Source organism: Sprattus sprattus (assembly GCF_963457725.1).
Source record: "Sprattus sprattus genome assembly, chromosome: 3".
In the NCBI taxonomy this organism is placed as follows: Eukaryota; Metazoa; Chordata; class Actinopteri; order Clupeiformes; family Clupeidae; genus Sprattus; species Sprattus sprattus.
Window position 1 is genome coordinate 53,670,243 of NC_137922.1, and position 27,500 is coordinate 53,697,742.

Genomic DNA, 27,500 nt, shown 5'->3' on the forward strand with positions numbered 1-27,500 from the left:
AGCTCAGGAACTTTAATGAGCTTTCTGCTTGCCTACTGTCACTTAACTTGTCAACAACAGCAACATCTCCCCCCTCCACCCGCCATTCCAGTTTCCCTCAATACCCCCGACTCCCACCGTCACAGAAGGGGGCAGCCGCCCGTGAAGACGAGGAGAGCTGGCAGTGCTTTAGCTGGGGCCCTGGCTCGCCTGATGGACGTCCGTCATCTCCCTAAAAGCTCCGTCGCGGCAGCAGCAGCTCCTGGGAGAGAGAGCGCCTGCCCGCCCGCCCGCCCGCCCGCCCGCCCGCCCGCCCGGTGCTGATGCGCACTGACCTTAATTTGACACTGCCTGCTGCTCTTCTCCGCCGACTGCCTCTACGATAGGCTGCCTTGTTTTTTTTATTTTTTAACCCCCGCCTTCACTGTCATATGGCAGATTAGGGGCCGATTTTTACACACCGATTGGAAGCACATTAAGTCGCTGGCAGCGGTGTAGACCCAGCAGGCAGGGGGGGACAGGGGCTCTGTTTTATGAATTCATTTCTTTATTTTGTCAGACTGAGCGTGTTTTTTTTTGTTTACACTGGTGACCCGTGACATCTCGTGATGGAGCAGAGGGCCTGAGTGAAGAGAGGCGTGCCGCCGCACCCACCATGTACACCTCCCTCCCTCCCTCCCCCCCTCCCTCCCCTCCCAGACAGTGCATGCAGACGGGATGCAGCCCGAGAGCTCAGGCTCCGGGTCTCCGGGGCTGGAAGCCGCTTGGGATCAACAGTTACACATGAGGGAGGAGGAGGAGGGAAGAGGGAGTGGGGGGGGGGGGGGTGTGTGTATGGGACATGGACAGGTATTAGAATGACATACACAGCAATAGGAAAAGACATATATGAAGATACTGAAATAGATAGAGTTAGAGAGAGACGAAGGTAGAGAAGCTACACGTAGGTAGAGAGTGGAAGGGAAAGATAGGGAGTGATCTGTGAGGGTGGGAGGGGGATGTGCGTGTGCGTGTGTGTGTGTGTGTGTGTGTGTGTGTGTTTGTATGTGTGTGAGAGAGAGAGAGAGAGAGAGAGAGAGAGAGAGAGAGAGTGAGAGAGAGAGAGAGATGCTCTAGGTGCATGGTTTGCACGTGAGTACAGGAGCAGCTGTCATCCACTGTAGAAGCACAGAACAGTTGATGAGTGCTCCCCCTGGACCACAGCCCTGTGTGTCTAAATGATTTATTTCTCGTATTTAAAAATGCACACAAACACACTTGCACGCGCACGCACAAGCACACACACACACACACACACACACACACACACACACACACACACACACACACACACACACCCACAAACACACACACACACACCCACACCCACACACACACCCACAAACACGCAAACGCACACAACCACAATCACACACACACACACACACACACACACACACAAACACACACACACACACACAACCCATTTGAATAAGGCTACACATTCATTTCTGTAGCAGTGCATGCTGAAAGGCACGCGGCCACAGAGTCCATGCAAAAATAACGCAGCGCTGCAGAACAGACAGCGTGAAAAAGACGAGGCGATTGCAAGGCACAGAAATTAGAAAAAGAGAGAAAAAAAAATAGATGTTTTCTGCTGGTTCTGCAGCTGAAGAAGGAGGAAATGATTCATTCTGTACGAGAGCTGCAGATTCTAATCCCTCCGTTTCTAGAATGAGAACTCCCTTCTTTTGTCTCCTCCATTGTTGCCGACACCATAATCCAAATTCGATATGTTAACACATGCAAGTGCCTTGTACGCATAAGACGCTGGGTGGAAACAAAAAAAAAGAAGGGGAAAAAAAGGGGGCAATATCCCCACAATCTGCTCCAACGAGGCCTGAATGAGCCCAGGATTTATGGTGCACATTTAGATAATGCTAACACAATGCATTACCACTGCTATTTCCATAGTTCGCAAGTTTTATGCAATATATAACAATAGCCATCACAGTATTTTACACTGGGACAAGTTGCATAATGAGCCAGGGGAATCAGTTACCGTAGGGTAACACGCATAGGGGATGGGGGAATGGCCGCCATCAGCAGCTGAAAAGAACACCATTTCCCATATACCCTCAGGGAAGACCCGTCAACAGGAGTGACCTGACTGCGCCTGCCTGTAATTGCCCAGGTGATGATATGAGGCATGACAGATATATTTTCACTGCTCAGAGCTATGTGAATGCTTGGGGGAGGTTAAATAACGTAATTGAGTTCGGCTGAAAAGAGACAGCCGAATGCCATTGTCCCGTATAATGCAGCCGTCTTATGGCCTCTTAAAGGACAGATCTGGTCTGACGCTGGCTTATCTCCTGGATAGATGATAGACAGAGCCATGGTCTCAATCCTCTGCCTGGAGAGCCAACAGCCCCTTGTGGCTGTATGGCATCAGATATCTTCACATATCTTTATGTCAAAACTCAAATCCAATAAAGTCTATCAGCGAAGGACATTGAAACCTCCACAAAATGCTTTAGCCAGTTCTGACTGATTGACCCAGCTGTTGCGAGAACAGAATTGTCATTTTCCACTGTGACTTGATATAGGATAACTTCCTCCTTGTAGGGATTAAAGGCAACAGTGCAATTTTCTTGCACACATAAACGTTTATATTATTGTTGCTTATTACTACTATCTGATAGTTCTTTGGAGATGTAAGCTGTTGATGCACTCTTGTGGGGGACTCTGCACACTCTTGAGACTGCAATGCAGAGACAAAATGATTGGCAGGGATGCCCAGCCATTTGGAGGTTTCTTTATTCATCAAGGCAGTTATTCCAAGGGTTCATTTTATTTCAGTGGATGGAAAGAGTTTTAATAGAAAAGTGTTCCAAAAGAAACCCCTCCAATCTACATCAGCTTTCATGGATTAAGAGGACACATTTTTTTGCTAGGTGAAAGTGCACTATTATAATGACCACACAACTTTCACAAAGTTTCCTCAACTCTGGGTTTTATGACATGCTGGTTCTAGGTGAAAGGCCCTATGATGAGACAGCTATTCATGGTAAGCGTTACATTATTTAATTTATTTCCTTTTTGGTTTTGAACTAAAAATGTGACCATAATACTAATGCCGTCATTATCATACAATAATAGAGTAATTTCCAAGGAAGAAGACTGGTAGCACGTAACAATCCTCTCGGAAGCACTTGATGCTTTCGCTGCCTTGAGAAAGAGCCCCTCTAAAAACTGCCTTTTATAATGAAGCAAACTAATGAGGCATTCATGAAAAGACGCCCTTTACCTTGGAGGTTAATAAGTTATTACCATACAATTATGCATACACATAATATACGATATCCGCCATTTCTCGCACAGTTTGGAGAGACTGCACAGCCGAGCAGCAGCAATGCAGGCTGACAGCTGAGGTAAAGTTTACTGGCTCGAAAGCACTCCGGACACAAACTATCTCTCTCTCCCTCTCTCTTTCTTTCTCTCTCAATCTCTCTCACTCTCTCTCTCTCTCTCAGTAACTCTCTCTCTCTTTTTGTGTCCCACCAGAAGTGGTGAGCTAAACTCCTTTTTTGCCCCCAGAGTTCTTTAAACATGTCAGGTTCTGGCTCGTTTTCAACTGTCAGGTTTAAGGAATCACTTCAAAAAGCAGAGCACTGACGGATGAGGAATGCAATGAACCTGAATGCAGTGCTGAGTTTCAGAAAGTATTTTTTTTTTCTTGTGCTTTGTTTGTTCAGTGGTCAACTTCTACCGACCAATATGATCAGTCACACACATATGAACCCATTCATAAACATACATACATACATACATACATACATACATACATACATACATACATACATACATACATACATACATACATACATACATACTGTACATACATACATACATACATACATACATACATACATACATACATACATACATACATACACATACAGTATCTCCACACACACACACACACACACACACACACACACACACACACACACACACACACACACACAAACACAAACACACACACACACACACACACACACACACACACACACACATGCTGTACATATACATAGAACAACATGGAGAAACATGCCCAGGAAAGGCCAATCAAAGACATCACAATACACACAAATACACACACACACACACACACACACACACACACACACACACACACACACATGTGTATTATTGTCCCATAATAGTCTTCCTATAAAACCTCTTATGGAGTCAATCTTAATGAACTGGTAGGTTTGTTTAAAAAAGTCCACTGATGAAAGAAATGCCAGAAGCCCGCCTTTGTAAATCCAAAGTCACAATCCACTGCTATCAAACAAAACATTCTCCCACTTTGTTTGCTGGGGATTGTGCACCACCAGGGGATCATTGTAAAGCTACGCGGCATTTCCACGTCCATGCAATTGCAATCATTTTAGCCACGTCCAGGCAGCCTGCTGGGAAGAACTCATTCTTTCCCTTTCCTTTCAACCACATCTCTCTCCCTCTCTCTCTCTAGCTCTCTCTCGTTCTCTCTCCCCTGGGTACACCAGGCGCTCTGTCATGGTTTGCACTGAGCGAGAAAGTGGCAAGGATTAGTTCTTCTTGTCGATTGTAAAGTAAGCGTTGGCCCTAATTAGTCTAAACGGTTGTGACTAGCTAAAAAGAAGCACACTCATCCAAATCAAATCTCTTTGCTCCACTTTCGGCCTGATTACACAATAACTCAGCACTGAGTGAGTGCGATCCCGAGGCAAACTTGGTGGCAGCCTTGAACAGAGTTGTAAAGGGGGTTGTCATTGCATTCTGCATCCTTTGCACTGCGATTTGTTTCCCTTCATCGGCTGTTGCTCCTTCCTAGCGCTAGCAGGGCCAATGGCAGAGCAGAGCGAAGCAGAGAGGATCCACAAGACTAGCCCATGGATGGGGAGAGACCGGGGGGTGTCTAGGGGGGTCATGATCTCGGGGGCGGCGTGTCTTGAAAAGACTTGACAGTCATTCTGAGTCTAGCGTGCGGGTCACCAAGGGAGTTTGTAGAATCACATTTTTCTCCCCCACTCCTTCTGTAGAGAGATGGTTTAAAAACACACTCCCGGGAAAAGACTCCCCCACAGTAATCGTGTGCCTGTGGATTTTTCTTTTTTTTATTCCATGCCTGCTTTTTATTCTGAGTGCGGAGAAACTTTGGCGATTGTTATGTTGGTCAGGCAGCGGGGCTCCTCTCCTTACTTTTTCACCTGTCGGTCCTTCCCGTGTACAGGTCACAGAGACAGAGAGACGGCGAGATAGAGAGATAGAGGTAGTTACCAGGGTCGAAGACACCGGATGCGACCTTCCTCTCACCTGGGTCCGAGTGACCTTTAGATTAATGAAATCCTCTCCCAGTGGGAGCAGAGAAGCCCCGCAAAACTTTTACGCCATTATGAAAGTCATAAATCATACAGTTGTCAAGGGTGCCGCTCCTCCACAAGTGGAGGAGGAGGAGGAGGAGGAGGAGGAGGAGGAGGAGGAGGGGGAGGACACAGATGAAGAGGTCTACGATCCTCCCTTTAATCTATCTCTCTCTCTCTCTATATATACTCTTCATCTCTCCACTCTTGACTCTCTCTCTCATCCTTGACACTTGAGACAGAATGTCTCCACCCTCCGACTCTGAAGACCCAGGTACATTACCACTCCATTTAAGACAGGCAAGTGCTAGGTCTCAGAGAAATGGATTGGTTCAATAGCATGTGTCACTGCTCTCCTGAGAGAAAATAAAAAACAACAACTCTATTTCAACATGCTAACTAACCCAGCCCTCTCTCTCTCACAGTGGTGCCTGGAGGGGCTTTGAAGACCACTATCCAACGGTGAATTGGCTGGAGCGGGGAGAATTCATTGCTCCGCAAGGAGACTGGAGAGGATTTTAAAGCCCATCTGATTTATTGGACTCTTTTCCGGTAAGCCTTGTCCCTCAACCATTTTACAGCAAGTGTGTGGGAGGACATCTTAGGGGCGGGAGGAGAGACTTTTCTGCTCAGCCACCCAAGAGGAGCGACTTCTGCTCAGCCACCCAAGAGGGATGAACGCCTTGACTGGTGGACCAACGGACATCCTAATTGGACTGCATTGATATTTTTTTCACCAAATATACAACCCTTATACATACACAAAATGAACATGTTAAAATCAAACTGAGTTGAAATATATTGTGTGTCCTAAATGGGGGAGAGTTCTATGGAGATGTGAACCCACACATGCATGTTGGCCATAATTCTAACAGGATAATTTGAGGGCTTACCAAATCATTCAAAGATGTGATTTTTGGTTTGTCAACCATCTACCAAAGGTCATTAACAATAAGAACACTAACCTTAACACACAAGAGTAGTGTCCAGCATCTTGTAGCTCGGCTGGCCGAAACCATATCGAGTCCTCTTCCTTGCTCATTCGTATGCCGTCAAAGGAGATGGGTTCTTCAAAGCCCTGTACTAAAGCTCCATGGTCCCCAAGCCCTGTGCTTTTGTACCACATGAGGTTAAGTCCAGCACTTTGGGCATGAGTGTAGTTCGCTCTGATATATCCATAGAATAAAGCACATTTAATCCGCACCGGTTCTCCCAAAAGCACTTTGTATTTCAAGTAGTCCACCGACCAGTCTGTGCAGCCGTCCACTGTAGACAAAACAGAGAAGAGAGAAGTCGGTTATAACAGCTGCTATTACATTGTTATAAACAGGGCTAACGCCACTGTACTGCAACAACTCATCCACAGCAGGCCTGTAATTACTGTTTTATAACATATAGCTTCAGAAATCAATATACATTTTACACATTTGAAATTCGTCTTTTTTAGTTGTGTGGCCATTATCCACACACTGTGATTTAAAGAAAGACACAGCACTAACTGGTTATTGTAAAAAGAAAAAAAGAAAAAAACGCCTCAACAGCTTTGATAGCTATAAAACCATTGGTGACAGTGGGAATCCAGAGGTGGCCTCCCACAGAACACAACAACATATTTAACTACCCTAAAGGAGATGTTCTGTTCCCGAAGAAGCCTCTTATCCCCCCCATGTAATCTTCCCACAAATACAAAAACGCTCTCTCTCTCACACACACACACTCCATGCTAGAACGCCTATAATTTCGACCCAAGCCACACTTTACATTCAACAAGGGCCTCCGGAGCTGCCAACGAGAAAAAAACTGCGATCTTCCCATATGAATATTTCCAGCACAACAATAGGGTGTGGGGTGGTGCAGAGAGTACGAGAAAGAGAGAGAGGGGGACAGACAGAGTTGAGAGAGAGAGAGAGAGAGAGAGAGAGAGAGAAGGACAGACTGAGTTGAGTGAGAGAGAGAGAGACAGAGTTGAGAGAGAGAGAGAGAGAGAGAGAGAGAGGGAAAGACTGAGTTGAGTGAGAGAGAGAGAGACAGAGTTGAGAGAGAGAGAGAGAGGGACAGACTGAGTTGAGTGAGAGAGAGAGAGAGACAGAGTTGAGAGAGAGAGAGAGAGAGAGAGAGAGGGAAAGACTGAGTTGAGAGAGAGAGAGAGAGAGAGAGAGAGAGAGAGAGAAGGACAGACAGAGTTGAGAGAGAGAGAGAGAGCAGGCATCGGGCAGGGGAGGCCGAGGAGGGAGACTGCTGAGACTAACGTGCTCATTATAGTGTGTGGAGCCGGACGGAGCCCGCAGCTGTGTTTGGATGAATAGCAGTTGACTGCGCAGCCAGCCGAGCCCGAGCGCCGGCACCAGCTGTGACCCAATCTGAGCCAGGGTTGTGTAAGCGTGTGTGTGTGTGTGTGTGTGTGTGTGTGTGTGTGTGTGTGTGTGTGTGTGAGTGTGTGTGTTTGTGTGTGTGTGTGTGTTTGTGTGTGTGTGTGTGTGTGTGTGTGTGTGTGTGTGTGTGTGTGTGTGTGTGTATTTGTGTGTGTGTGTGTGTATGTGTGTGTGTGTGAATGTGTGTTTAGATATGTGTGTTTGTGTGGTTATGGTTTTACATTTTGTGTGCGACCACTATGTGTTTGTATTTAAGTGAATAAGACTATGACAATTTGCATATGCATCTAGGTATGCCTGAATCTTCGCAAGAAAGTATTTTTAAAGTCTGTGTGTGTGTGTGTGCGTGTGTATGTGTGTGTGTGTCCGTGTGCGCGCGCGTGTGTGTGTGCGCGCGCGCCAGTCACCCACAGCCCGGCTGGCTGCAGTCTGCGCCTCTAGCTCGGACCAGGCCAGGATGTGGTACTGAGTCTGCTGCAGAGGGCAGCCAGAGATGGGACTGGAGCCAGAGAGAGAGAGGACCTTTCAGGTTCAGGGCTTCGATTTCTGAAAATGTTGTCGCTGAAAAAACAGCAGCAGAAACATTGGTTTCTCTGCCATGCGTAGGCCTACAAATGCAGCTGAGAGCAGAGGATCTATTAAATCCTGGGAGTTTATGTTGGTTAGTGTGCTGGGTGGGTAAACACATATATTAAAGCACATGCAAGCACTTACACATGAACACATAAAAAAACGGAAACGAACGCACAAACAGACACGAAAGTCATTCATTTAGAGAGTGACAACGCAAATGGCATATAATGAATAGGAGCGGCGCGCTCATCATAAACATCATCCTCCCCTAGCTTTACAGATAGTACAATCAATGCCTTCATACACATTTAAGCTGCACTAAATGCTAACAGGAAATGCAGTGGTACTGGGAGTACTTCCCATTAGCCTTTGAAGGCGGTGTTTAAGCTGAAAACACACAACGAAATATCTCTAAATTACATGCTAACACGGAGAGGCAGATGCCCCGGGCTGAACTGTGATTGCATGTAATAATGCACTGCCAAGCAATCAGGCACTCTATATTTCATGAGGTGGAAGATAGAAAAAACTGGAAATCGAATCCATCTGTCTGTCAATACCTGTTCACTTCCATCAGTATAAAAATACATACCTACACACTTCATCACTTGTTTTTCGATATATATTTAAATCATGTCTCCAGTACACACATACACCATACACACACAAATGAATTGTGTATCATACAGTATTTCAGCCTGAGATACAGAGATGAAGGTATTAAATCAAGACAAATCAAAAATCGGATGGAGATCTCTTTCTCATCCATGCATATTTTATGCATACATCAGCTTTATACTATATTTAAACTAATCTCGCCCTGCAGTCTACTATCTACACCCACTGTCAGTCATATAGAAATGCTGTGCAGTATGTCCTAGGATGTCATGACAGCTGTTACTACAGTTACTGATGATGTATTGAACACTGCCATACAACCTTACATACCTTACTAACCCTAACCCTAACCCTAACCCTTTACTTCTTTTACCTAGCACTTATGTATATAACTTTATTATTTCACCTTTGCTTTGTGTGGTTTTATAGCACTTCACCTTTTAGCACTTACTTTTTAGCACTTTTACCAGTCCTTTTATACTATTATTCTACAAGATTGTATTTAATATGTATTTGTCTTAAACCCCCCCCCCCCCCCCCATCCCAGCCTAGCCCCCTGCCCTCTACCCCCTTCCCACTCTCCCACATACAGACACTTACACTGCACACAACACCACATTGACCTCTAGGCCAGCGCACAACAAAGCAAAACATATGCACCCATTACCCACACCCTATTCTTAAACCTAACCTTACATTTCATCCATGACGTATTTATGACATGCATAGTACAAGCTCAAGTACTGGTAGTGTTCAAAACCTAAATGACTCTTTAAAGGAGTGGATGTTTCTTAGATAGTCGTTCGCTTACTAGCCTATGTGGAGGCAACACCATGTTCTAGAGTCCAATGTGTGGTCTACTAGGCGGTGGCCACAGTGTCCCTCCCTTTCCGAGACCTGTTAAGAATGTCAGCTAGCCAGAGCCATCAGCGAGACATCTCCCCTTCAATGAAACGTCATCGCAAGCCACCCGCGAGTGGCGCTTTTGGGAGTGCTGATGAATTTCAATAAAGGCCTTGCTGTTGGTTTGGCAGGGCCCACACCTAGAAGCACAGCTGGGGGATTACCCTCCTGTACAGTGCATTCATCATTTATAAACTTCAGCTGCTACCGTGCCGAGGACACTAGGGGATTCCCGGTCTTTTGTTAATGCAAAAGTGTTGTAGTGGGCGGCTAAATTAAGAGCAGGACTGAGAGGCAGACGACCCAGCTGATGATCCAGAGCATTTCTAGGAATGGCACAGAGATGACAGACTCCACTGACTAGAGGCTTGAGGGAGAGAGAGAGAGAGAGAAAGACAGATACAGAGAGGGGGAGGGAGAGAGAGAGAGAGGAAACTTGAAGTACAAATGTGGCGACAGGTCAGCTGTGCCCATCCACTCCTCCCATTCCCCCACCCCCCATCCTCTGTCTCATTCTTCCCCCTCTCTCTCCCTCTCCATTGTTCATGCTCCTATGGCCGATTCCTCTCTTCCCCATCTCTTCCCTACTCGTTCAAACAGCTGGCACGCACAGCTGCCGAGCACTCAACAGGCTACGCTAATTGTGTCTCCATGAATGTTTTATTTACAAAAAAGAAACAACTCTGCAGCTAATTAAACAGTGGAAAACCATGTCTAATAATTCATCCATGCGATTTTCATTCAAACCTGCCATAAACTACTCTCTACTTCCCTCTTCTTTGGTTTACGTGTGTGTGTCTGTTTTTCTTGTCTCTCCTGTCATAGTTTCGTGTCACATTTGAGGAGGACGTCCTGGGGTTGTTGTTGTGAGCCCACTTCTTACAAGCAAGACGAGCAGACAAATTCAGAGTGGTATCACAAAAGAACACTCAAGGAGGCATTGTTAAGCCACTGAGAGACAGACTGTAAAAATGACCCAACCAATTTCATGCTTGTAAAGAGATAGGCACTTGGCAACACCTTAATTACACAGTGATATTAGAAGCAAAATTCAATTAAGCCAAACGATTCATTCCTATTTGGTCGGCAATGGAAAACACACCAAAAAAAAGAGACTTGGCCTACCATTTCACCTCAAGGCTCACCAAAACCTGTCCAACTGATTACCAAACATTCATTTCAACATCAAAAATTCTCTCCCCTTGCTTATTGCGGGGGAAAAAAGAAAAGAAATAGGCATGGCAATATCAGCTGTGTAGACTGGCAGTATGTGACATTTCCAAACATAGTAGAGACTTATTAAAGCTCTTACATTCCTCTGTTGCCATGGTGACAAACCAGAAAGGAGGGTGGGTTAACCTTGCTAATCAAGTGCTGACTAATTAAGGCACATTCTGAGCTCAGTAATAACTGCGAGGCAGTGTATCTATCTGTAACTAAAACAAGCAAACACCAAGATGGTGAAATGTAATTATCTTTCCTAATTATCAGCAATGTACAGTATTCTTACTTGTGGCAGAGAAGAAAAAAAAGAAAAAAAAAACTCCCACGCCAATTTCATGCACACTGGTTTAGTCATGCCCAACCATCATACAATTATTACCTTCTTCAAAACAGAAAAAAACAAGAGATTGCTGTGCATCTTAATACGTTTTAATTGAACATGTGATATATGTAAATGATATGGTGTGTGTGTGACGTTAGAATTATTACATCAGGAAGCATGTCCTTGCACACATATTTGCCATGATAGATACTTCAGGAGTTCAGGAGTCTGAAGTGTTTGATTGACACAAGCCTTAATGGGCAATTAGCCGAAGAGGAATGATGAAACTCGTCGTGTTGTGGCTCAACCAAATATCATTAAACTCTGATGAAATTAATTCTTTAAAATACCCAGGGTATTGAAAATCTTTTTTAACATAACCAATAAACAAATATTAAGTGGGTTGCTGATGTGTAACCGCAGTGCAGTGTGTAATTCAGCATTGACTGAATTAAACAGTGAGAGACAGAAATAAAGTGGACTTAAACAGAGGAATGGAGAGGGAAGGAGGCAGAGGGGTGAGCGGATAAGTATTTGAGTCCACTCTGCCACCATCTACAATTGTCCTGTCAGCCATTATTTGTTTTTCAGTCCGATTTAGGCAAAAATATAACTGTGTAAGTGTGGACTTATCTGAATGTGTATGTGTGAGTGTGTGTGCATAAAGTACGCATATATACACATATATGTACATGCTTGGATACATAACCTAAAGTCTGTTGTTCTGTGTCCACATGTGTTTATATTTGTCTCTGCACATGTGTGTGTGTGTGTGTGTGTGTGTGTGTGTGTGTGTGTGTGTGTGTGTGTGTGTGTGTGTGTGTGTGGCTGCAGAACTGCAAATGGCTGTGTGATTCATTCCGGGTTGCAGGGAGCTTGGTGACACAGACCAATCTGATGCCCGTTCCCCATGGCTTCTTCCCATTATCAGGGGAATGATTAACGTCCCCTCATCATTTTGCCTTCCATTCATTTGAGCGTCCCCTCATCCCTCTGCTCAGGGAGATAACGGTCTTAAGATCCACGGCCCTCTATTCTCCGCAGCGAGGCATATTCACCATCAGATAGAAACAAAAGAAACTGCAGTTCTGTTAGGACAAATTGAGCCAGCCTTTGCAAATGTTCAACTTCAGGCCTGTGATGTCAGAAACTAGCAGTGTGTTTGCCAGTGTGGAAAATAGGCATAGGCGCTTATCCCCCCCTCAGGAACTTGCTGGCCTCTTTTCAGGGCCGTTTTCGAGGGTGAAATAAGAATATACTCTGTGGTAGGCACTTCTGAGTGGCCCTGAGAAACTGAGTGAGTGGAAGACAATAACAGGTGAACGAAGAGCAAAATATAACAGAAAGGCTGAAAGAGCCTTTCAGGCGGGCATTCCTGTAAACGATTGCACCGCGTTTCAGCAGTTGAAAAGCGCCTTATATTTTGAGGATAAAAATATGTATCTGTGTCTGTATGTGTCTATGTGTGTGTGTGTGTGTGTGTGTGTATACTGTATGTGTCTGCATATGTGTGTTTGTGTGTGTGTGTGTGTCTCTGTGTGTGTCTGTGTGTGTGTGTGTGACTGTGTGCATGCTGTCTTACAAAACATGCATTATGTGGTCAGAAATAAATGGCATTAAGATGGGTGAGTCAAAGACAGAAAGAATAAAACAAGTGTTGTTTCTCTTTTTATTTACAATAGGGGGTGATTATAATTTGCTCGGCAAAAGCACTGGCGTCATCTCAGCAAAATAACTGCAATGTCCTCATTGAGTTTTGTGGCTTTCAATCCATGTAAACCTAGGAATGAGAACCATAAAAAAAAAACATCCTGCAGGCAACCGATTGATTTTTCATTGCCGTGCCAGAATGCTGAAAATGTCAGCAGTTTAATTGAGTAGTTAAAGCAAGGAGAGTTGAAGACATAAATATTTTTTTCCCTAGAAAGTAAATTCAATTAAACAGTCTTTATCGGGATGTTTAGCCTAGATAAGAGAATACCGTTTTTACTAATTTCTGGTCACATTTCCATCAGCCATTATGAACAGTAGGGGAGTGAAGGTTATGTTTTTTTTCTTTTTCTTGTTTTTCTTTTTTCCCTTTGCACGGAGAAATGATGTGTGATCTGGCTGGCTCAAAATAAACATGGTGCTCAGCTTGATTAAACTCAATTAACATTTCTCCCCCCTAACACGGATCCAGGAGTGTTTGGGATGTGTAGGGGGAGTGGCCGCACGGTCTGTTTGCACGGAGATATCCTTGTCGTCTCACCCAGCGGAACACTGTATGCTATGGCAGCCTGGCGTGGGTGATATATGTGTGTGTGTGTGTGACTGCACCTGTATGCAATGTGTCTGTGAGTGACTGAGTAAGTGTATGGTGTGTGTGTGTGTGTGTGTGTGTGTGTGTGTGTGTGTGTGTGTGTGTGTGTGTGTGTGTGTGTGTGTGTGTGTGTGTGTGTGTGCAAATGCATCCATCTTTACGTAAGCTAGGGGAACTTCGCCATGTGAATCTATAGACAGAAAAAGGCATGGAGAGAGACAGAGAGATGAACAGAGAGATGCAGAGAGAGGAGGCATCAGAAAGACATTTCCTGAAAGAACCTCCTCAAAAGCATCCGCCACAGTCACAGCGGGGCACGGGGCATATTTTCTCCCTCTCTCACAGAAAGAGTCTCAACTATAATACTAGTGCCCTATAATGTCACCGCAAATAAAGACAGATTCTTTACAGCAAATGCCGACTCAAGCGTTGCGGTGAAAATTGCTGACAATTTATATTCCTTATTGTCACTGGGAACCCCTGAGAAAAGTTGGTGGGCTCTAACTGAGTGGATTGCTCCTGCAGTGTTGCGAACATATTACAGCCATGACACATGGAGAGGAGACTAGAGGGGCTGTGTGTCTTTAAGCACAGGCATCCCATCTGCAGTGAAGGGAGAGCACACGTCTGAGGATGATGTTGCCCTGAGCAGACAGCCCAATGCCAAGAGATATGCTGGATAATAATAGGCCCCTCTATTGCCCTTTAACAGTGTAATAAATACATGCCCGCGAGCAGGAATAATTTAAGCCACACTCTCACAAAAGAAAAAACATCGCTCGCTCAATCACCAAGACAAACATATGTACAGACAACCTCCCTTCAATGGCTGAGCACACACACACACACACAGACACACACAGACACACACACACACACACACACACACACACACACACGCACACAGACACCATCCATTAGCCTAAATCCATACCAAAACAGCATACACAAGTGCACATGTGGACCCCTCCCCCCCCCACACACACACACCCCAAACACACACACACATATGCAAAGTGCTTGAGTGTACACACTGATGCAGCACACACACACATAAACATGTACCAGGGTTTCCAGTAACCGGGAATTACAGTTTTTTTTATGGTAAATTAACATAAAATTATACATTTGCCAGTGAAAATGGCAGTTAATAATGCTTGTGCAAAACATAGCTATAACACAGGCTATCCCTAAATAGGACATTTGTGTTTTGACAGCGAAACAGCCTTTTAAAAGCCTACAGTACTTTTTTTCCACAAAAAAGGTGCAACTTCCCCTGATGACTGAATCAGCAACTTGAAGCCTAGTGCAAACACCGAGATAAAGTAGCAGTGATGAATAGGCCCTACGGTTATGTTAGGTTTAACTTAGCATGCAAACCGCTTATTCGCAAGTTCAGCTAGCTGTACCCCGACTGGGCTACACTGGCTAAAATTTCTGTTCTACCCATGTCAAGCATGCTAGCAGAGGGGCCTCTATCTGCATAATCAACTGAAGATGGCGCTGCAAAGTCGTCTGGACGAGCAGGGATTGACGAGGCTTATGCGAACTGCAAGCTCCAAAGATGCATTGGACACAGCTGATTTCAAGTGGGCAGCAGAAAAAAAAATTGAGAAAATGAAATGTTACCTGGAACCTTATAGGCTACATCTGATGCCACACAGGCCTAGCCTTTTTTAAACAGGCTACAGATGTTACAGGTTACCGATGTATTAAAACAGTCTACATTTTAGCGGCTAATGTTGAGGTTTTGCTCAATTGTTACTTTATGTTTTGCTTAATTGATAACTGTTCATTAAATAGTCAAACAGATTTGAGGTCCTTCGTGATTTGAGGTACCGTAATTTGAGCGGTACGTTTCAAATTCATCCAGTGAAATAAAACATTTCTGAACGCCAGAACGGCAAGAAGAAATCCTAGCGAACAACCTGGCAGGTACAAACATGTTTGCTATTCTCAAGAGCTTAGTCCTTATCTCTGTCTATCTCTGCCTATGTTTTGTCTCAGTCACACATATCCAAACACACATGCACAAATAGATGGATTTGAGGTGTATGGAATGCTTATTTATTGGTTCTCCTCCTTTTTTTTCACTTTTCTCGCTATCTCACTTGCACAGACACACACACACTCACACACACACATACTGTACATACACACACTCAGGCACATGCACACACACACACACACACACACACACACACACACACACACACACACAAATACACACACACACACAATCACAGACACACACGCACAAGCACACTCACACGCACACACACACACGCACACAGTCACACAGACACACGCACAAACACACGCAATCAGACACACCCGCACACAAACACACGCACACACACACAAACTCAAACACACACTCCAACAATAAATGACCTGCCTCACACCTCCTGTTCACCCCACCTGATGTCAATGCTGGCGCTGAGCCATGGCCAGTCTCTGCTTTAGCCCGTCTACGGCAGAGAAAGGTCCTTACAAACCACGTCCCCACGAACACACACAAACACACACATACGCATGCGCATATGCAAACGCACACCCTTTCTATTTCCCTCTCTCTCTTTCCCTCACTCACACACAAACACACACACACACCTAATGTGTGAAATTGCTTAGCCAGCAGAGAAGCTTCTCAATTAAGAGGGGGCATAGAGGCCTGATGTGGGGAGGGTGGGATGAGACCTTCCTCTGGGTCACAACTGAGCCGCTTACCTGGGTGACGGAGGCTCCCCCAGTGGTCGGGAAAACAATGTCGCCTCACCCCCTGAGTCTCTCATTCATCATCAGGTAGTCTGTGGCATTCGTCCTTCCCACTAAATCACAAGCTGACTTCAGTTCACTCTCTCATTCTTTCATTCTCTGTCTCTCTCTCTCTTCTTCTCTCCCTGTCTCCCTTTCTCAGTCTATCTCTGTATTTTCCGTGTGTCTCTCTCACCATTTCTCCTCCCCTCTGCTCTGCCTCTCACCAACCAATCCTAACACCCATGCTGTAAATGGGATAAGATGACAATTTGGAGTGACGAGGCACCAGGGGGCTATCACTCAATTGTGCCGACAGTGCATCTGACTCACCAGTCCCTCACTAGTCCTTAACAGTCCCTGACCAGTCCCTCATTCTCACCTACACCCACAGCGTAGCTCATTAGCATCATAGCATTAGCAATTAAAGCAAGGGCCAATTAGGGAGAATGGTGTTCGTTTGCAGTGGCTTGGCCAGTCATCGCACGGGGGTAACACCTGTACGGGGTAACACCTGTACGGGGGTAACACCTGTCAGGGTGTGACACCTGAGCCGAGGGTCAGAGGATCCAAATTGGCGCACAGCTATCTTGTTTCCGCCGAGGCCCATAACGCGTGGCAGCGTTGGCTGTGCTCATTTCTTTACAAAAACTGCCATTTACATGCTTCCTTCCAGTTGTCTGCATATGTCAGGGAGATAAAGCAAACCCCCTTTTCCTATTCACTCTTCCCCTCAATCCACACACACACACACACACACACACACACACACACACACACACACACACACACACACACACACACACACACACACACACACACACACACACACACACACACACAGACAATCTCTCGCTCCGCCCCTCGCTCGTACGTTTTATCCCTGTGACATTCCATCTTCATTTCTTTGCTTGTCTCTCTCTCCCCTCTGTAAGTGTCTGCTGTCATTTATATGCAAATGTACTCTAAATAAAAAATGAAAAAAAAAAGGATGGTTATACCCTCCTCGTCCTCCTCCCACCACTGCAGTTGCAATCATCCAAACAAACATGGCCGCCACCACTGCCTGTCCACCAAGCATCCGATCTACTTAATATAGGTTTTCATACATTTCCCTACCCAGCCTACCTCCCCATATCCTTCCTTTAACCATCACCACCATCACAATGCTCTGGTGATTAATCGCTACCGGTGTCTTTGATAATCGCTGCCTGTGCCTCGCTCCACTGAGGTGAGAGTACTTACAGGCAGAGGAGAGGTGATGACAGTGACAAGGAGGGAAGAAACTGTGAGGCATGTCTTGTAGGCTGTACAGGTGTTCATTTAAACTGGGCGGGAAGGGTAGGGTAGGGTAGGGTAGGTCCACTTCCTGTGACCCCCTCCTAAGCTCCCCGGCCCCCCACCCACCATTATGCTGGAGTGTCCCTAAGAGCACAGCACGGTCAGTGCTTCTAGCATTATCACTCAGTCCATAATCATTTTAATTTGGTTTCCATATCATTGGCATAACACTGAGATCACATTACAGAAAGGGCAGAATGCCCCTGATCAGCAGTGAAATGCCAGCTGCTAAGGACAAGCTCAGCAGGCGCAGAGGCAGGAACCACTTCACTGTGAGCAGGTGCTAGGTCAGGGGAGCTAATTCATGGGCACATCTCAAATAACTGACAACCTTTTCAGATAGTATAATTGGCTTGACTGCCTATTCTAGGACTTCTGAATCATGCTCCTGATGACCTCAACCGGGTGTGGGGGGGGGGGGGGGGGGGGGGGGGGGCGCTGGAGTTAGCCAGAGAAATGTGCTGAGTTAAAATGAATATAAGTTCATCTAACACGTAAACAATGGTTTATGGATATATTGCACAAATCAAAACACAGAAATAATTACAATGGTTTGGGTGGTGATCCTCTTTTTAAACATGAAATACAACCGCATCAGTGCTCTAATATAGTATTAATTAATAATCAATTATTAATTTGGTGAATCAGAAATTGTCTCAAGACACCAGATGGGCAATTGAAGTGATCTGATGAGTGATCACAGCTGTGTTAGGGCAGGGAGATATCTGCCCAGGCCTGCCCATACATACCCATCAATCAGAGTAGAGCCATAGGCTAATGAACTCTAGGGATGTATGTGACAGAGGATTTCATTCTGCAGTTTTTGCAAAAAAGCACTGCCCAACGAGCCAATATTTCTCATCGAATGGCTTCACCAAAACATTACCAAAACACAACAAAGATATACCTCTGCAAAGTTGGCTTACAAAAGAAGTAAGTACTTTGCACTATTGAGAAAACTACTTTTCATCAACTTTTTAGTTAATTTGGCCCATTCTAAACTGACTTGATAATACATAATACATTTTTCTCACAAATGAGCTATGCCTTTTGTTGTTGTAATTCATTATTTAGGTTAGTATTGGAATTGTAAGTTCATTTTTATCAGCATTCTATCATGTGAACATTGCATAAAAGATACGCTGTGTAACAAATGTCAACATCAAAGACTTTGTATTTATGAACCTCTTACTCCAAACCAGACCATTAAGATTATCTTCTTTGTCTCAGAACAAAGACAATATATAGATATTTACTTATATAGTATGTGTTTTCGGTGCTACATCTATTAGCCATCAGACCTGCTACACTAAACAGTTATTCAGAAAAACTATGTGTATTTTTCAGGCTCACTACAATCCCAGCAATGTAGGTGTGACACAGTTATTCGGCCAATTCCTGTGTCACACAGACAAGCTAAACACATTGGCCTGAAATAATGGGATGTATCCGCAGAGTGTACGAGTACAGTCAATCAGATACAGCCCCAGCTCTCTACTCTCTGTCTCCATATTATTTATGAGCATAGCATGGAGGGAGAGGGAAAGATGGGGAGGGAGAGAGGGAGGGGAGAGAAAAAGAGAGAAAGGGGGAGATTGAGTGTGAAAGAGAGACAGAGAGAGAACGAGAGAGAGAGAGAACGAGAGAGAGCGAGAGATAGAGAGAGAGAGAGAGACAGAGAGAGAGAGCTAGAGAGGGAGAGAGAGAGAGAGAGAGAGAGAGAGAGAGAGAGAGAGAGAGAGAGAGAGCTAGAGAGGGAGAGAGAGAGCGAGAGAGAGAGAGAGAGAGCGAGAGATAGAGAGAGAGAGAGAGAGAGAGAGAACGAGAGAGAGCGAGAGATAGAGAGAGAGAGAGAGACAGAGAGAGAGAGCTAGAGAGGGAGAGAGAGAGAGAGACAGAGAGAGAGAGCTAGAGAGGGAGAGAGAGAGAGAGAGAGAGAGAGAGAGAGAGAGAGAGAGAGCTAGAGAGGGAGAGAGAGAGCGAGAGAGAGAGAGAGAGAGAGCGAGAGATAGAGAGAGAGAGAGAGAGAGCGAAAGAGAGCGAGAGATAGAGAGAGAGAGAGAGACTACACTCCTCCTGACTAAGACCTTTTCTGGCTTACTCCATACTCACAGTAGCCATTTGTATTCTGGACCTTTCCGTGTCCCTATGAAACCAATAGCCTGGAAATAGAAAGCTCAAGATTGTGTGCCCCTACCACACAGAGTCATGATGTGATGGCCTGCATATGTAAACGAAACACTTTGTGCTGTGCTGTGAAGGAGCCCTGTCAAAGCGCATGAGGAACCGCTGACCTTTTTTGTGTATGGGATCTGTCAGTATTGATGCTCACACTCCTTGTCCTTCTACCTCTCTCCCTCCCTCCCTCTCTCCCTAACTCTGCAAGCATTGTCCTCTCTCTCTCTCACTCTCTCACTCCTTCTCTTTCTCTGACTCTGTCAGTGGAAGAGAAACATGTGGGTAAAGATATTCAGTCAAGGAGGGGGAAAAAAAAAACATGGAGGATGATATACTGACATCTCTCTACAGCATTCCTGATCATGTTCCCACAGCGTGTGCTGCATACTGACATACAGTAGAGCCACTGAGGCTTATTCTCATAGAACGGTTATGCAACGACTTGTCAGACGTATAGTGTAAGTGGCACCTATTTATTATAAGGAAAGGGCCCTTGCTCCAGGGCTGCCACATGTATAGATAATAGATCAAAAGCTAATCAATGATGGTAATACGTGTTAGCCAAACGTGTCCTAGCATAGAGGACAGAGTTTGAACTGACTGCTAAACATCCTTTATTGCACATACAATTCAGGGTGCCATAGAATCTAATGAGGTAAATATAAGGAAAAAAAGAAAGAGAGAGAGAGAGAGAGAGAGAGAGAGAGAGAGAGAGAGAGAGAGAGAGAGAGAGAGCAATGCTTGTTCAAATAAAGGAAAACAAGGAGTGTGGATGATGAGGAAGTTCTGGCTTAACTAACTGCCAGTAGAGAGGTGGAGACGCACCCAGCGCTATTTCTGAGTGTTAGCAATTCAATTATCCACTCCCGCACAGGCGTCCCTTTATGCACTGATGATTTCATTGTGACTCTCTGGTGTTTAAATCACAGTGGTAATCAGCCTATTGCAGACAATGATGCCGCTCACTCTCACAAACAGGCACACGCGCTCTCGCACACATGCATGCACCTGTAATGTAAACAGATACACGTATGCATACAGTCATGCACGCACACACACACACACAAACACACACACACACACACGCACGCACGCACACACACACACACACACACACACACACACACACACACACACACACTCACAGAACTGCTATCTCATCAAAACAACCTCAGACCCACCTACAAACACTTACACACACACACAAACACAAACACAAACACAAACACACGCACACATACAAACACACACACTGGCATGGGCAATTTGCTGGCACTGACTGCCAGGAATGCTTTCTAAGGGAGCGATGGCTATTAGAGGACATTACTGTCAAATGTTGAAATCAAACTACCTGCCGCCCACTGATTAGGGACGCAATTCAATTACGAGGACGGAGCGCCGTCCGCTTATTCAAAGTGACGGCTGCCGCCGCCAGCACACACAGATGGGTAGGAGCCTGAGGGGGGGGGGGGGCAATGTGGAAAAACGCAGTGTTCCGTCTGACAAGCACTCGTCAGGAGTCCTCGTCAGGAGTCAGAGAGGAGAGGAGAGGAAAAAGACCAACAAAGACGGGAAATGCATGGGGGAACCTTCGAGAAAACTTTTCCATGCTGAAACTTCTTTCCATGACCACCGCCATTAGTTTGGACATTTCTGGACAAATATGGATGTTAATTGCTGAAGGAATTGAAGCAATACACCACATTATACAGTGTATTTATCATTACCCACAGAGTCATCCATCATTCTGCAAAGTTGGAGGCCTATCGATGTTGACTACTTCAGTTTGGTTGTATTTTTTGTCCCACTGAAAAAGGAAATATTGTCCAGAGTGAGCACTGTGACCCTGTGAACAGTGTGTCACCATTTTGAAACAAAATGGAGTCCGGTGAGTTTCAGACTCTCTCAGTGACTGTGGGGCTGTGTCAGAGATTGTCCTGACCTCCTTGACTTTTATCGTGCGCAGACAGACAGGCTGGTGCCTTAACAAGCTCTTCATTCCTTTGATTTAAACAAGCCATCTGATTTCGTGCAATGAGCGAAGTCCGCTTGCTGATAACCTCAAAACTTATCCTTGTGCCTTGGTAAGTGATCCTCACAAGACTATGAATGAGGGAGTGAGAGAGTAGTGGAAGCAGTGTTGGGGCGCTCAAGAAATTATAATAAAAAAAATGTACATGCTGCATGTCAGCAAATTAAAGCTATAATGCAAATGAAGTTTACAATAAATCCATCCGCAGAAAAATAAGAGAAGGGGCTAAAATAGGAGGAAAATTAAAATTGCAATCTTGGCATTAGTTGCTGACATTTGCATATGCATAATTCATTCTTGCTGCCTTTACTTCTCCGATTGGATGAAGGGGAAAGGAGAAATGGAGAGGTGTATAAAAAAGAATGGGAGGGGGCACGGTAGCCAAGTATGACTATGCGCACAAAAGAGAGAGAAAGAGAGAGAGAGAGAGAGAAAGAGAAAGAGAGAGAGATAGCTAGTGCGGCCAGGGGGAAATTGGCAGATTTCACATTATTGGGCGGAGTAAATTACCAGGAGAATGGTCATTGATCATGCAGACCCCAGGCGCGCAGGGGCAAACAATGTGGCGGCGGCGCCGTCCGAGAGCACTTATTTCAACATCCATCCAATTTCATACGGAACAACAATACAGATAGCGGGACAAAAAGCTGATTAGTGTCACGCTGAGGGACGGCAAACGGGAAAAAGAGGGAACGAACACGCCGTATCGCCACTACAACCCCCCCCCCCCCCCCCCACCCCACACCCACACGCACACACCCACACACACACACACCCACATCATCCTCCCCCGGATGCATTCCCCCCGGCAATAGCGCTGAAACACTTCAGCTATCAAGGCCAGACTCCATTTAGGACAATGGCTGTTGTCTGGGGTGAAACAAATGATCTGTTTCATGATAGTGATCACAAGTAGCTCATTCAGGCATTGAAGATGTCTACCGTAAGAGGCACTACAGGGGCAGTGAGATGAGAGAGATAAAAAAAACAACATAACACTGTAAACATCCAAAGTAGCTTTTCTGTAATATTACAATTCACATACAATTCAACAAAATGGTTTAAACATGGGATTAATATTTCCATTTGTTTGCTTTGCTATAAAAGCTCAGTGGCGGGGAAAGTAATATTTTCATTTGTATGCAATTTGGACCGGCCCCCATTTGCACATAGTATTATTGGCCCATTCGCAAATAATACTATTGGTCTCATCATTACCACCAGGGTCAGTTTCCAAAACTCTCTGAATGTACTAGGTGCCAAATTAACCACTTGGTACTGATAAACCAACCACCTTAGATTCTACCAGGCTTGTTACTTCCTTCGTTCATTAGCATAAAAAAGATCTCTCCTCCTGAGAAGTTGTGCAGCTAAGTAAGTAAGCCCACCTGCCCTGGATATCCCCCCTAGGCCAGCATATGGTCGCCTCACTTAGAGAATGAACGACCAGCGCTGGTGAGAAGGCTGGGGCAGCGGGGGCTTTTTTTTTCTGAAATCCGTCCAGATTTGTCTTGCGCGTTAACTGCCGTTTGCACTTGCCTGATACTGTCTGACAATACGACACGGGACCATTTAACTTCAGGCCGGGCTGTTTGCTGCTCTGTGCTGTTCAGCGCGGTGTGGTGCGGCGCGGTGCGGTGCGGCGCGGTGCAGTTCCTATCCGGACGGCACCCGGACTAAACGCAGGCAGGCAGGCAGGCAGGCAGGCAGGCAGGCAGCCGGCGGCAGTTTGTTGATCGTTATCGGTAATCCTGGGCTCACAGAGGCCTGATAGGAGGCGGCCCATATCCCTTGCTACTGACTCTCCCCAGAAACACAGGGGGAGGAGCAGAAGCATCGGAACAGGCACACTTTAAAGGTACAAATTGCAACAATTATTTATTGTTCACCTTCTGCCGATCTAGTAAGTAGCTTATTTGCCGTCTTGCTTAGTCTTGTGTTGCACTTGATCGATGTTTGACTGTGTAAGGACAGTCGTTGAGTAACTAGTTTGTCATAATGTCAAAGTCAGCACATTTCAAGAGATTTCGTTAGTTTTAGCTGCTAGCATACCTTTGGCGAATAGCTATTAATCCTTAATGCACCTTTAAGTCTAGCCATTTGTATCTGCTCCACCTCCACTCATTCTTCCTCATTCTCTCAGTACTTTGTCTCGCACCACAGAATGTAGGAAAGACAGAAAAGGACACCGTGAAACTCTGCCTCCATGATGTGATACGATGAGTTTCATTCATTCCATCACAAAAAAAAGGAAGAAAGAGAGAGAATCAAGGTCATCGACAACGCCCTTGACCACTTTCAGGGCTATAAAAATGGATCCTTTTAATGACTTCCAATTGGCTTCAAATTAACAGAAAACCAGTTATAGAAACCCTATTTCCCCTGTTGTGAGAGAAAGGATGTCATTTCGACATTTAGACTTTTTTTTTGGTCCTTATCTTGGTAGGGAACGTTTGGCTTTGGGAATAAAGCTTGATGGGCAACGTCTGGCTGAAGAAGTCATTTGAAGTCAAGACGTATGCCATACATTTTGATTGGCCCCGGGCAAACGGTGTGGAAAGGTGACTACAGCTGGTCAAACTCGAATCGCAATTTCACTCATCATCCTTCTTTTTCATTGCCCTGCTTGTTTTTAATCATTCACGGGGCAAGTCTTCTTTTACCTTCAAAACACAAGTGGTGAAATTGGATCCACATGCTTGGTAACTTCAAATAAGAAATCGCAAATGAGCCAACAGATTTGTCTCATTAGTCTTAGTCGCACGAAATTAGCTAATTAACATGTTGATTCCATTGTGAATGCAAGACAGGAGAAGAGATCTCACTTTGTGCACCAGGGTTTTCCCGTCTGGTTTGTAGTTTAATTTCACTGATGAAAATAAACCTGTCCGTTCTTGCACTGTCTGAGTTAATGCATCTAAAACAGCATTATATTATATTATTCTAGCCTAATATATGGGGTAGGTGTCTGTTTATGTGTGTCTGTGCATATGTGTGTGTGTGTGTGTGTGTGTGTGTGTGTGTGTGTGTGTGTCTGCAGTGGATCCCAGCGTTGTGTGGAATGTTAGCATAGCTGTCAGCCCCTTAATCTTCCCACCAAGGAAACACAGCCTGCAAAATGTCATCTTCCCCATTTGCGCACATGTTTACATTCTCCACGGGTTCAATCGCGTCCCGTTTGACAAGTCATTATCACTCCCCTCTTCTCAAAAGCCGTGTGTAATTAATCCGAGCCAAACTAAACAATCAAAAAAAAAAATGTTTTGATTGTGTTTTTCTCCCCTTTTTTCTCAAACCAAGGAGTTTACAGCAGTGCAGTGGATATCTGTGTTGTGTTTAGCAAGTGCGTAATGTGTGCAATGTGCTTCTGCTGTCCCAGTAAACCTGCGCTCACTCCATTCAAAATGCTTATAATAGATAACCATATATTCTGTGTGAAATTTGCTTGAGTGATGTTTGAATTATGTTTTTGCAATACTATAACTACTGTGTGTGCTCTCCTAAACTGTTGCGTGAAACAGACTAAAATAATGTGTGAAATTGCTAAAGTGAATGCTTACACAAATTTATAATCTGTGTGCCGAGAAATGTGCTATGCTGAACTAGTGAAAATGTGTATGTAAAGAAATGTTAAAGACCGCTGTGTGTATCAAGATGGGAAACCGTGCAGGGCAGGCAGGAAGGGGCCCATAAGGCCCTGGCTACACCAGACGCGGAAATTTTGCTTTGCGGACGCGGTGTGAACGCAGCAGAATTCGAAACCGTTGAAAGCAATGAGAGTGGCTACACCAGATGCTGAAACGGAATGTACCGCGCCGACATTTCCGCGCGGAAAATTAAGAAATAGACTGGTTTCTATTTTTATTATTTTCCGCGAGGTTTGCGTGGGCCTTTTAACATATAGTATGGTAATAAATCAATGAAATGTAATGAAAATCATTATATATTTTGCTGTGAATAATGAAGGAAGGCCAACTCCGATTATTTCCAAAACCCTCAAGAGCATTTTTAACGTTACTTTTCTCATTGAAGATACGACAGTGTAGAAGATAGATAAGTAGACAGTGTAAGTAGATATATAGCAAGTAAGATAGTTGTCAGTGTTCAAGAATGAATGACTTTATATTAATTAATATACTTTATATACTATACTTCCGTCTAGTCACTAGTGATGTGTCGTTCGTGAACAATTCGTTCATTTTGAACAAATCCTTACAACGACTCGAGAGTAACGAGTCATGTAGTAACCTCCATGAAAATATGATACGTGTTTGTAGTGGACGTATTTACACCAGTGAATTGGCTATAAAATTAAAAAATGTTGAGTAGCACCCCCCCCCACTGCAAGTTTCAAATGGTTTATGTCCGTTGATGTCTGCTTGGTAACCAGGTCAGCCATAAATTAAACGTTACATGAATCTTGTTTGAAAAACGGGCTTCTGTAGACTTCATACTTAACCATGTAACTCTGATCCAGATGAAGGAATATGGAAGAACTTTGATTGATAAAATAAGTAAACAAAGACAGCAAAACTGATATTGGTTTCATTTTTAACGCGTCCGGTGTAGCCGGTTCAATAAAATGTCCGCTTGGTGAACGTTCTATTTCCGCACGCCAGAATTTCCGCGTCTGGTGTAGCCGTAGCGTAAGGGTGACACAGGGTTCAGAACAAGAACATATGTTGCTAGGAGACAAAGAAAAGAGGACCTAAATAAATCAGGTGCTCGGCAGAGGAGCGTTTAGGAATTGGGAGGAGAGAATATGAGGTTTAAAAGACAAACAGCTGTTGTTTTGTCAGTCTTTTCTGTTTGTGCGTTGAATTGACTCAATCTGATCATTGTTCACTTTTTACTTATTTCTTAGTTTATAATCTTTTGTACAGGGCCAAACCCTACTTAGTTTAGTTTTCATTTTATTTTGTGATTGTAACATTTTTGCCTCTTTGACAATAAATTCAAGAGGTCCTTTTTATTAACACCAACCACCCGCGTCTGCGTCTTTTTATTGATTAAGTTACCTCTGAGTTTGCTGACCGCCTCATATAAGTAACACGGCCACGGCCCGTGCCTCGATCCAGACTAGTCACCTCTAAGGAGGCGGGACTTTCTGTGGAGAAGGGTTTCGGACGGCTGTTGCCAACAGGTGAGTGCCTACCTTTTCCTCTGCAGGAAAAGAATACAATTAGGGGCAGTGTGGTTCCCTGTTGTATTGTGGCTGAAGCGTACTTTGGGGAGCATATGGAGTGACATGATTTCCGAACTAGTCTATTGTTTGAAACGTGTGACACAGTACCGTAGTGATTGATTGTGAGAGCTGTCGAAAAGGTTCTCGGCGTCGAAAAGCACTCGATTAATTATTACACGAAGTCACAAAGGACCATAATCATCACTGTCTGTTATGTGTGCACTGTGCATTCTCTCATATGTCCTATTATCCTGCATAAGGTGAACGTTTGGTTAGAGACGGCCAAAGTAAATAAGTCACTGATTCAACAGATGACAAGGGAGA

General features: G+C 44.7%; 1 protein-coding gene across 1 annotated transcript in view; it reads right to left on the reverse strand.

Annotated features, from left to right (window-relative positions):
* il1rapl1b (interleukin 1 receptor accessory protein-like 1b) overlaps positions 1–27,500 on the reverse strand; it is a gene marked incomplete at both ends in the record, with an annotated part of 255,216 nt that overhangs the window by 154,403 nt on the left and 73,313 nt on the right. The window contains one exon of the mRNA XM_080834146.1: positions 6,335–6,635. Within this exon, the coding sequence (XP_080690272.1) occupies positions 6,335–6,635 (301 nt within the window). The remainder of the gene's footprint in view (positions 1–6,334; positions 6,636–27,500) is intronic.